This window comes from Simochromis diagramma, unplaced genomic scaffold, assembly GCF_900408965.1.
Source record: "Simochromis diagramma unplaced genomic scaffold, fSimDia1.1 OVJJ01000371.1, whole genome shotgun sequence".
Taxonomy (NCBI): Eukaryota; Metazoa; Chordata; class Actinopteri; order Cichliformes; family Cichlidae; genus Simochromis; species Simochromis diagramma.
This window is the reverse complement of record NW_024386920.1, coordinates 2,030,820-2,042,927: the sequence shown is the minus strand read 5'-3', so window position 1 is coordinate 2,042,927 and position 12,108 is coordinate 2,030,820. Positions and strand designations below refer to the sequence as shown.

The 12,108-nt window shown below is 42.9% G+C and overlaps 2 protein-coding genes across 5 annotated transcripts in view; one reads left to right on the top strand and one right to left on the bottom strand.

The window, feature by feature from the left end:
- The window catches only part of LOC120736502 (arf-GAP with dual PH domain-containing protein 1), a 46,302-nt gene extending 40,294 nt beyond the window's left edge, over positions 1–6,008 (top strand). For all 4 annotated transcript variants that reach the window (XM_040036681.1, XM_040036683.1, XM_040036682.1 and 1 more), the window contains 5 exons: positions 1,755–1,838; positions 2,072–2,134; positions 3,731–3,802; positions 3,882–4,110; positions 4,292–6,008. In XM_040036681.1, the coding sequence (XP_039892615.1) occupies positions 1,755–1,838; positions 2,072–2,134; positions 3,731–3,802; positions 3,882–4,110; positions 4,292–4,320 (477 nt within the window). In that variant the 3' untranslated portion in view covers positions 4,321–6,008. The remainder of the gene's footprint in view (positions 1–1,754; positions 1,839–2,071; positions 2,135–3,730; positions 3,803–3,881; positions 4,111–4,291) is intronic.
- A 1,670-nt stretch (positions 6,009–7,678) lies between these two features.
- sox8a (SRY-box transcription factor 8a) lies at positions 7,679–10,593 on the bottom strand. The gene is made up of 3 exons (XM_040036680.1): positions 10,184–10,593; positions 9,174–9,427; positions 7,679–9,075 (listed from the first exon to the last, which is right to left on the bottom strand). The coding sequence occupies exons 1-3, from the start codon at positions 10,591–10,593 to the stop codon at positions 8,300–8,302; spliced, it is 1,440 nt and encodes a 479-aa protein (XP_039892614.1). The 3' UTR covers positions 7,679–8,299.
- Between the last annotated feature and the right edge of the window lie 1,515 nt (positions 10,594–12,108).

Below are 12,108 nucleotides of genomic sequence, written 5' to 3'. Positions count from 1 at the left end.
ATAGCTGCTACAGACACCAGCGCTGAAGCTAGTGCTGGATTAGCCAGTTGTTATACCAAAGGTGATGAAATATGCCACTTGTAATACAAAATCAAAGCCATGTTCTTAGACAAAAGCGTCGCGTGTCAACTTCCTAAAATGCAGCCACACCTGTTGCTTGATTGAGGGTCAGAACATTTGAATCTGACTCTGAGTAAATGTTAAGGACATGCAAATAGTGAGTAATGTTTGCAGGCTCTCTTAGGTTAGGCCAGTTCATTGTTATTAAGGTGCAGGGTGTGTTCACAGGTGTTGTAGCCCTTCCGCTCCCAGAGGTAACGGATCAGTCCAATAAAGCTCCTGACAGGCACTTTTCTTCTCATAAAAGTAAATGGATGGATGATAATGTCTGCACACACTAACCCGCCCCTCCGCCCAACACCCACACCCCAATCTGCCACTGCTGCTGGTCACATAGATATCATTTGGAAAAACTGTAAAATATCGGCACTGAGCATATTCTGTGACTCCTTCTTCCTCTATATACAGTTATCCAGTGGTTAGAGCATTTTAAATGTTTTTGTTTGTATGACCAACAGTAGGGCCTTCACCGGCCACTTTATTAGGCACACATTAGAAGGACTTTTGCCTTCATTCCTAATGGGGTAGATTCATCTAGTCCTGCAAACATTCCTCAGTGATTTTGTTTCATGCTAACATGACAGCATCACACAGCGTTTGCACGCAGTGATGTAACTCTCCTGCTCCACCACATCCCAAAGGTGCTGGCTTGAGATCTGGTGACTGTTGAGACCATTAGAGTCCAGTGAACTCAGTGTCACGTTCAAAGAACCAGTTTGAGATGATTTGAGCTTTTTAACATGAAAGCAGCTATCAGAAGATGGCAACACTGAGGTCAAGGGATGGACGTGGTTAACAGAAATTCTCAAATGGACTGTGGCATTTAAATGATGCTCAGCTGGTACTAAAGGGCCTAAAGTGTGCTATTACAGGACCATCACCAGCCTGAACCGTTGATACAATAATGAGCAGCTGAACAAGTATACCTAATAAAGTGGCTGTGAATGTGTAAGATAGTGATAGAGCTCTTAGACACTGCAGTAAATATGGTATCGTAAGCTATGGTTGCCCAGTGATCAAGCTACACGCTGAAAGATACAAACAAACACTGTTAGCTTACTGAACAACACAAACAATCATATCTGACATCTTATAGCCCTGCTATGTGTAAGATAAGCTGTCCATCATTACACTTCCTCCCTGAATACAATTCTGCACTTCAACCTTTAAACTGACGGTGTGTGTTCCTGAGAGTTTTACACTGCTGAGCCTCACGTTGCTGCTACGTTACTGGGATTTGGGGCTGAAACAGAATAAGAGGGCGACATAATCAAAGCTGAACAGATGAAAGAGAAGACACGGAGAGGTTTTAAAGCCATTTGGTGGAGTAAGAATGACAAAGGGTGCACTGCTCCCTCTGCTGGTGCATTAGAGTTCCTGCCTGCTGTCACAGGAAGGGTTCACTGGGTTCATTCAGCATCCCTGTCACTCTCACGTTTTGTAGCGGATTTATCGACAGCGCTGCAGCTTCCACGCAGCAACGCACGCCTTGGAATTCATTCTGCTGTGTGTGACAGATACCTTCATCCAAAATCTGTTTTATTTACTCAGAACAGAAATGACGGATTAGAATGAATAAGATATGAAGTGTGGCAGGGCATGGTTCCACTGAGAGAGCTTTTTGTCCTTTGCAGGAGATGGTCGACTGGTTCAATGCTATCAGAGCTGCCAGGTTCCACTACCTGCAGGTTGCCTTCCCGGGAGCGAGTGACGAAGAGGTGAGGATGGTGTGATTTAAGCATGCGCATCGCTGTTACTGAGCTTATAGTTTCAAAAAATAAACAGCATTCTCAGAGGTGTCTGTTCATGATGCTTTTCTACTGCATGGCAGTCTTGACGCCTCTGATCCCACTGCACATGTCCATGCTGAAATAAGGGCAGTTTTTAATATTTCATGCATGCTTTTTCTTTTTTCTTTACATGATTCTCTTTTGTCTATTTGCTGCTCCAGCTGGTGCCCAAACTGACCCGAAGCTTTATGAAGGAAGGCTTTATGGAGAAAACGGGTCCAAAGGTTGGTGCTGTAGTCATCCCTCTATAGTGAACTAAGGATGATAGTATCAGTTACACCTGAGTTTCAGTGTTCAGGTGACCTAAATATGGCCAAAGTGTCTCCAGGTTCAGAGTAGTTCATTGGTTCCTAATCTTTTAGCCTCCTGGTTTCTTCTGCTGGAATTATTTTTAAGGTTATGGAGGCTCAAGGGAGTAAATCTGTTCAGAATTCTGCAATAAAAAAAGTAAACATTAGCGATTACAATTATTGTTCTTCTTTCTCATTCTGTGAACCATTACAACCATAAAGCAGACTGACCTAATTAAGTCTGAGTAATGCCTAAAGCTAAGGCTAGCTGTGTTGTAAATTGTAATTAATTATTTAAGAAAATATGTAAGTTTGAAAATGCAGTAGTGAAAGTGATGGAACAAATGCAGATTTCATTAACTGTAAATAAAAGATGGGCGTAATTTGTCAGTCTGAAAATGAAAGGGAGTTAAAATGCATTCTTTCTAATGGCCAGTAGGGGGCGACTCCTCTGATCATAGCATATATTATAAATATTAAAAAATTACTTATTAATGTTGTCGGGTGAAGCTGGAATTTTGACTTTCATTAAAACCTGACCCGATAAGTGAAGGGTGCATGAGGCTAAGAAACTTAGGGACAGTGTACACTCATAGGCTAGCTACTTGTCAATTATAAAATCGAGTCACCCAAAAATCAAACCGGGAACATTGTTTACAAAATAAGCTTCATGTTGTATCCAAAAAGACTTGGAGCTTTATTGCTTGGTTCTCCCATTTGGATTTAGGTTGCTCCAAAAACACGCTAGTGCACTCTCTCATGCCACTCACCCTACTGACTACACCTGCTATTGTTGGATTAAGTTTCTCTCCAGTATTTCTTTTATTGAAACAAACAAGGTATTAATTGTCTTTGGTGTTCTTATCCCTTGTTGCCAAAGCTGTGTAGACCCAGTTTTTTGTAGTTGCTTCCTGTTGACCATTAGAAAGAATGGCTTTCACTTTTTCAGACCAGGAAGCTCCATCCATCCTTTGTATACAGTCTATAGGTTGCAAGAAGAAGTATGGCTGTGTAGGAGTCATCTGCTCGCTCAATTTATTTTCTCAAATAGTCTCAGATACTAGTTTGGTTTAATACAGCATGATGGTGACTTTGTTAAAGTGAAACAAACGACGAAGCAGAATATGATTTAGGGCGTGGCCACTTTGTGATTGACGCTGCAGCATTTTTCAGTTTCTCAGTAAGAGCCAACAATTGTTAATGACATCTTGACGTCTGATTCCACAAAACGGTACTTGACAGCCTAATAGTTCGAGTCACAGTGGCTATGAAATCTTTTATATACAGTATGTATTATAAAAACTAAAAACTAAAGAAGAAATTCTGGAATTTTGGAGCTTTTTTCTCCTTAGTGGTAAAATTAGGATTTTTTTTCTTTACCTGTATTGGAAGCAGTTTCTTTGAGTTTAGGGAGGAGTGAGTATTGCAAGTTACAACAAAACTTCATCTTCATGTCTTATGATAAGTGACAAAATGTGCATTTGTCTCCCTCCTTTCAACAAATGTACTGTCTGTCTTACTCTGCGTTAGCACACTGAGGGCTTCAAGAAGAGGTGGTTTACGATGGATGACAGGCGGCTCATGTATTTCAAAGACCCTCTGGTAAGAAGAGCCCTGCATCGACCCAACCTTTTGATTTGGTTCATTTGTGGCTTGCTTAGTTTGTCTTTCTGTCCCTCAGGATGCCTACGCCCGCGGGGAGGTGTTCATCGGCAGCAAGGAGAACAGCTACACTGTCCTGGCTGGCTTGCCTCCGTCCACACAGGGCTACCACTGGAACCACGGCATCACCATCGTCACGCCAGACAGGAAGTTCCTCTTTGCCTGTGAGACTGAGGCCGAGCAACAGGACTGGATAGCCGCTTTCCAGAGGGTCATAAATCGACCAATGAGGCCACAGGAGTACGCAGGTCATTAAGTAAAACATTAGAGTCCTAAAATGGTTTATTTTATTTTTTTTGCATGTTTTGTTGTGGGGGAAAGGGCATGTGTAAAGCTTTAAAATCCTACCATAATATACGGACTATAAGCGAAACACGAAAAAAAATGAATTTCCTGTTACTGAAAGTCGTTTTCTCTGTGTCCCTGCAGTGGAGGCCCATTTCAAACACAAGCCTTGAAATCTGCTGGAAACCAAGCGCTCAACTGGACCAGCCCGGTCTCATTCAGATCAGAGACGGCCCCAGCGTGCGACCACTGACCATGGCTAGAAGAGGCGGGGTGGGTCTTATGGGTCACGAGGGGTTTTAGGGATGGGCCGAGATGTGAAAACACGAAGAAAGGAAAGGAAACACCGGCAGGACTCCAGTCTGTCTCGTGTAGGAAGCCTAAAACTCTAACGGGACTCGAGGCCCCTCATGGGGTGATCCAAGGCCAAAGGGTAGATGATGTCATCACTCTTGCGCTTACCAACCTTGTGTTGTACATTATCACATCAGAAACCCTTTCCTCTCCTCTCCTCAGCCATGTGGACCCTTCCCCTTGCAACAAGCTCCTCCTCCCCCTTCCCACCCAGAATTTTTTGTCTTGTGAATGGTTCATTCTGTCTGTAATCTAATGTAATTATGTAATCTAGAGTCATTTCACTGGTTGCTTAACAAAGACAATGCATTGTTAATTTATTGAATGTACAGTTTTGATGACAGTGGCTTATTCTGTGTGCGTGCGACGTTTTTCATTGAGGACACTGTGAGGTTGAACCTCCCGCACTAAAACCCTGGTAAACCTGAAATCTGCAAAGTGCTGTTAACAACAAATATGCATACGAAACACACAAACATACACACAACAATCTCTCAGTGAGCACCTCTGCTGTTTCGGCAGCACGAGGTGGCATATCTGCATCCAGGCAGGGTTACCTTTCAAACCTCAATCTGACAGATGTTCTCTTATTTATTTGTACTGTTGAACATACTGAGTCATCGTAGACGGTTATCGCTGCTTTCCAGGATTGTAATGTGACAGGATTGTAATTTATATGACACTTCTACAGACGTTTCGTTTAATCTTTGCATCTTGTTTTAAAGACACATGGTTGTGTTGATCCTTAAATCACAGTGATAGTTTGTTTCATTATAAAATCAATACAAAGGATCCTGAAATGAGCTGCCGGTGTTTTGGATTGTCCTCCGTGTTCCCTCTTCTCTGTTGTCTTTCAACAGTTTTCCACACACTGATCCATCTGCTGTTGCTTTCAAGTAACCTTGAATCCTGATTGGTGCACAAAAGTCTAAACTAAACCATGGCTGACAACAATACACAAATACACTTGTTGAAAGTACTGTCTTTTTGAGCATGGCTGCCAGTGCTCCCCAAATCTTCCACTAGGTGGAGCTCTTTTATCACCCCGCCACTGCTCACAGGGCGATGTGAATCATGTGCGAGCATGTGGGGGACATTAATGTAAACTGAAGCAGTTTGTACAAACAGATGGCAAAAAAAATAGACTGACACTTTAGTCCAGAAGGATACTACACTGCTGGGAAATTACTGAAAGAGAGTTAGAGATCCATTCTCTTAACTTACAGACAAAACATACAAAGTCCACATCGTGAGCAGCTACTGGACCTTCTTGCTCTGAGGCAGCAGTGTTAACCACTGTCAGAGTGAGAGGTAGTTTTATATTGAAATCGACACATCCTTATGTGTCTCTGGTGTCACAGGTAAAATATAATAATATAATCATATATTCTCTGACCGCTTGGAAAATGGTTGCAGAAGGTTGCTGGCTGTCATTCAGTAAAAACTTTCTGCTTTGGTTATTAGTCACAGTTGCCCATAGTTTGCATGGAAGACCCTTACCTGTCTGCAAACACAATGCTAGCCAATCGTGCAAACCAGAGAGCATTCAAAGTAACGTTTACTTTAAAGCCAGACGGTCTTTGTTTCTGACTTATGACACACTTTTTAGAGTTTCACTAGCTCCTGTGTATTTCCGTGCTAACTGTGGCAATCTGTTAGCAGCCAAAATAATCAGCAACCAGGCGGGAAATGCACATTTTTTTCCTAGCAACCAGTGGTTGCACTGATATGTGTGAATATATAGGAATCGATTTCAGAGCAACTACCACCAACCTCCAGCAACCACTTGCCAACCGGTCAGGGAGCACAACAATTTTCTCATAGTTGCGAGATGGTTGTCGACTGTTCTCTAGGCTGGTGTGTGACTTGGACTTCATTTACTTGACCCCAGACTGTTACACATCTGAAACAGTGGAACACTTAATATCATATGGTTACTGATCACATGACTACAAAATCAAAACTGATTATTCGATTGGTAAAAGCTTGAGTGACATTTTTAATTGATGACATATTTAATTAAAATCATTAGAAGCTCAAACGCTATTTGAGAGTTAGCCTAGTTTTTGAGCTCCCAATTTGAAAAAAATGATACAAAGAGGTAGAAGCCTTAAAAAAATAACCTTGAAAGTTATTGAGTAGGAAAGTAAATTTCTGGTGTTGTTTTTTATCACTATTTTTTTTTTCTGGAGAACTTCAGAAATCCCAGCTTCACAGTTGCCATCGTATGCAACACTATACCCAGAGCCAAGGGTGGTGTGAATATGCTCATGTCTCTCTTAGTGAGAAAGCAAAATGTCATAATTCCCCTCATGTGGACCTACTTAAGACATATACTCATCACAGGGATCACTGAATGAAATGATAGATGTTCAGTTCCCTCCTTTAAACTCAAATAAACAGCCTGAATTTTCAAGTGACATGTTAGAAGCTCAGTTCGTTTTACAGTGGATGGGGCTCACTGGTCAGCAGCAAATGGAGCTTGGCATGTGTGAAGTTGCACACTCACCACAGAATAAAGACTTAACTGAAGGTCTGTTGGTGCAAATGTCACCTGATGATCTCGCCACTCTTCCACAAACGTCCGCACGTTGGCTCCAGGGCCGTACGCACATGTGAATAAATCAATGTCTCTTCTGTCTGGCGCCCTTGTTGTCGTTGGCACCTGGGTTGTCACGGTAAACTGCTGAGACAGGGAGCCACTGAGCTGCAGCAGCCGGCTCAGACCCACACAGGAAGTGTTTAAAAACGGGTGTGTTTGTCCTAAAGATACCACGGTCACTGAGTGGCTGGAACATGTGGCAAACATTCATTCTCAGTGAACCTGCGGCTTCACAGCACTGCAGTCCTTACATGGACGTAATAAGCACAACATCAGCTTCATTTTTGGTTATTTTTTATTGTCAGTATAGCATGTCTACACAGCCATTGAGTGTAGGACTTGTTTTTACCCACATTTCTTTCTTCTTTAATAATTTGTGTGTTTCTTGTGCGGTGCCTCTGTGAAAACCTCACACAGCTGTCCCGCCTATCAAACCTTGTGGCTGACGGACAGGACAGCCGCAGCTTGGACTGTGAAATTAACTAATCTCCTCACAGGAAACTCAGCAGGAGCAGCTGTCACAGTGGAAATGAAGCAGCAGGAGGGACCGGGTCTGCAGAGAACAACTGATAGGACCAAGAGGGGCTTCAAAACTCCTGCTCACAGGTACAACTTCCTTTTACGTAAACTACAAATTCAGCAAAACATCTTTTATTTTGTCCAACTATCATACATAACCACGAAATGCAACACATGCTATACCAAACAGTTAAGCAGGCGTGGGCCTTTAAGGCTTACAGGTCTCCTGTTTTTAATCTAATTAAGAAAAGTTACAATCTCCTGGTCATGTCGATGTAAATCACATTCTTACTGGTGAAGGATTAAGAAGCCCTTTGGAAACGCGTCACTTTCCAAGTGACTTTAATAAAAGTGTATAAAAATTAGGAAACTATTTAAGTTTTAGTGTGGAAAAGTGTTATAAAACGCCCTGTCTGAAATAGGTGCTACTTTCATGCTGAAATTTCATTAGTGTGGCATTTCAGTGGAACATTTTGGTGTCCAGGGCGGGTTTAAATGTCACTCTGCAGGTGTTTGTACTCAAAGTGGACAAAAACGCTAAAGTTTTTTTGCCTGAAAATCAACAAATGCAGCAATATATGACACACTATGTGAGTTACGGCCAGCAATGATCATCAATGTTCAAAAATTTTGGTCTGTTAGAAGTCAGTCTATATGGCTATATATTTTTGTCTTCTTCAAGGCCTGGTGAGGGTCGTATAGATGGGCTGCTCCCAGCCAGAGGGAGGACTATGAGTAGGTGGTGCCAAGGCCAGGCTGTTGATCAGTGGGGTGGTGTAAGACCTGCGGGAGGAATGAAAGTATGGGTACTGATACAGGCTGGCGGGGTAACCAGAGAAAGCGCTGTAGAAGCTGGAGTTTTGAAGGTCGGTGTAGTCTGACTGGTTGGCAGATGAGGAGGTGGTAGGGGTGGAGGAAGGACAGATGCCCGAACCCAGGGATGTATACTCAGGTTGGTGTGACGGTGGTGGAGGACTTGAGGAGTTGTAGTGACCCGGGCTCATCCGCTCAGTTTTAATCTGAGGTTTTTGGCCGCCATCCTTGTGCAGCCCGTCAGTCTCACAATTGGAAGAGGTTAGCGGCATTCCAGCGGAAGTCCCACCAGACATTTTGGACGTCCAATTTTGGATGTTGGGAGTGTGACAGTCGGTGCTGGGTGGGATGAAAGTACCGGAGGGGTTGCTGGTGTCTGGCGGGGTTAGAACAGTGGCACCGTGGCTGTTTGGAGGCAGGTACTGGTCGAGCTCGTGAACGTCGAAGGCGTCGATGGTGCCGATGACGTCAGTGCTGAGCTCAGAGATGTCTACGTTACTGAAGTCGATGTTCTGACGGTTGGGAGGAGGAGCAGCGCTGGAGCTCATTGTGTCCACAGACTGACGGCTCTCGTGTTTGGGTGCCATGTGCAGGTCTGTTTTAGGGGTGGTGGGAGGTGTTGGAGGCCCGTGAGACTGACCTGGAACGCAAAATCAAGTGAACCTTAATCAGCTTTTTCACATTTAACTAAAAAAAAAAAAGGGAAAAGAAAAGAAACGAGTATCACAGTGTCATCACCTGTTCTGTCTGAATGGTAATGCTGCTCCACTTCCCCTGTGCCAGCCAGCCTGGCCACACCCGGGTCCATTTTATATAAGCCCTGCTTCTGCTGTTGCTGTTGGACCAGCGCAGGTCTGCAGTCGCCCTGGTCCGGTTTATTGCTCTTGCGTCTCCGAGGCTGGTACTTATAGTCTGGGTAGTCTTTTTTGTGCTGCAGCCTCAGCCTCTCGGCCTCCTCAACAAAGGGACGTTTCTCTGTTTCAGAGAGAAGTCTGAGGAGGACAGGGACAAGTCAGAGAACAACCGCTGGCGTTTCAAACACAGCAGGAAGCAAAAAAAAAAAAAAAACCAGACAGACTCCTTGCTTCTTTCATCAGTGATGTCAATAACTACAGTTATTCACATAAGTAATCACATAAGAACTCTATACATGTTACAGTTTTGTGTATTTTCCATTTTATTCTACTTTATGTGAATACTCCGTCACAGAAATACCCACTTACATACTTACTTACATAAGTGCATTGACGCAGGACTTCTTTATTTTACTTAAATAAAGAATAGGAATATTTCCTTTTCTTAAAAAATCTACAGTTACTGAGACATGACAAATGAACTAGCAGTTGCTTTTTTGTTTGTTTGTACTGTACAGATAAAGCCACAATGAAGTGGTTCCTGTGTGTATTACCACAACCACAAAATGATATTCCCGCCATAATAGCTTTGTTTATGCACAATCTGCAGGTTTTCTCTCATTTTACTGGAATTCTTTCTTCTTTTTGTTTGTTTCAGTGAATAAAACCGGCCTGTCATGATATTAGATTTACATTACATAATCGTGGTAATGAAAAAAAAAGGGGGGGGACACACAGTAACATAGTAATTTAAAAAAAATCTATTGAATTCTACAAAAATGCAGATGTATGGAGGAGTCCAGAGTCTGTAACTCCAGAGATCAGTCATGTTCAGTCAGCGCAGTGTTTCAGTACTGTGCAGGTGCTCATCAGATGAAACTCAGGTGTACTCACCGCCACAGCTTTCCCAGCGTCTTGCTGAGCTCAGCGTTGTGCAGATGTGGATACTGGTCCGCCAGCTTCCTCCGCGCTGCCTGCGCCCAAACCATGAACGCGTTCATAGGCCGTTTCACGTGAGGTTTACTCTTCAGCCCCCTCTCCCCCAGACTGGGCACAGGCACCAGCGACCAGTCGTAACCTTTTAGCACCTGCGACACAGCGTCGCGAATGCAGGTAGGGAACCGCTCGTCTTCCGAGCAGCTCTCCAGTTTGGGCGTAATCCCGGGCGGGCGCGCTGCCTCCTGCGTTTCGGGCCTTACCGGAGAGGCCGGAGACTCTGAATCCGATCCATGCTGGGACGCAGACCCGTCGGTTCCCGCTGGACTGCATGCCTGCTGTGACAATGGCTTGTTCTCCTCAGTCATGTTTGGTGCTGCAAAGATCTACTGACCCCCACCCTCCAAAATCCGAAAGAGCTCTCTAGTTGCGTAAAGGCGCGCGACTTTGTAGAAAGAGTGTAACCCCGCGTAAATAACCAAAATCCCGGATTTGGTCTGTTGAATTTTTCCATTCCGTCTCACATCCTCCTCCAGGACCAGGCAAATGTTGACGAGGGACGGTTACATTCTACTCTTTGTAGCACTTTAGAGCTCATGTCACTCCACCCCTCTTGTCCTATTGGCTTTTGCAAAGCTTGAGTTTCTTCAGAGCCCCTGAGTAGTTAGTCTAGTGCTGTGATACTGCACACTTTGGTATCCAAGTAAATCCAAGGCCAGTACTGATACTAATACTGACTCTGATTCTTTTATCTTTTAAAGCCAGCTTAACTAGGGGAGAGCATGTCATGATTTATGAGATGAATCATTCTGAACACATATTAATGACCAAATCACTGTGATTGCTACTTTCCACAATAATTAGTTACCACATCAAATCACTTTCATGTATTTCATTATTTTGAAACTGGGTTTTTTGAAGTAATTGAATATAAAAGTGCCAAGCTTCTCTTGTTTAAATGTGATATAGGCAATAAATTAAAAACATCATAGGCAACACACAAAGAATCAGATATTTTCTACAGTTCATGTCTGAGATATATTTTTTTCACACAAATAAAGCAAAAAACATTAACATTGTTCAGTGGGCTACATATTGATGTGATACCAATACCACAGTTGTTGTTGATAAAAACAAACAAACGAAAAACAAACAAACATCAGCACCACCTTCAGTAAGTAAATGTAAATGTATTCCATTATTAAAAATAACTGCATGCACATTTATTCTCTTTTTTGGATTCTATGAGGTGTGAAAACCTGTTCCACTGCTTACCTTTCAATTTCTTTTTCTTTTTTAGAGCTATTATTGCTGAGCTAATTCCCAGATGAATAACTGATTTATTTCATTGTTCAGTAGCTAATCTTTATTCTTCAGCTGTTATTTTCTTTTTAAATGTATCGGTAAGCACCTCATTACTCTTTATACTTTACAAAACAACATCGTTTACTGCAAGCAGGTGACAAGTTAATGGAAAAGTCAGTCTAAGGAGCTGAGCTACCACACGTCCACAGAGAAGCCTCAGTGCACCTCGGTGTGGATTCTCCAAGTCTCTGGAAAACTACTGGAGGGATGGAACATTATTCTTCCAAAAGATATTCCCTCATTTGGTGTTTTTAAAGTGGCGTTGGAGAGCAGTGCCGCTCCAAAATCTTCCATAGTTCTTTCGGTTGGTTCTTGAGACACCTCATGCCCTATGGTCAGTTTGGAGGAAACCACTCCTGTTAGGACGGAAATGTTTCATCATAGTGTAAAGGTGTTCTTTCAGAACAACTCTCTGTTCATTTTCAGTGAACCTTCACTGTAAGACCCAGAGCGACTGCAGGCGGAGTAAAGAAAGTGTAGAGAAAGCTAGGAAAAACATAGAAACAAGAGTCTTTATT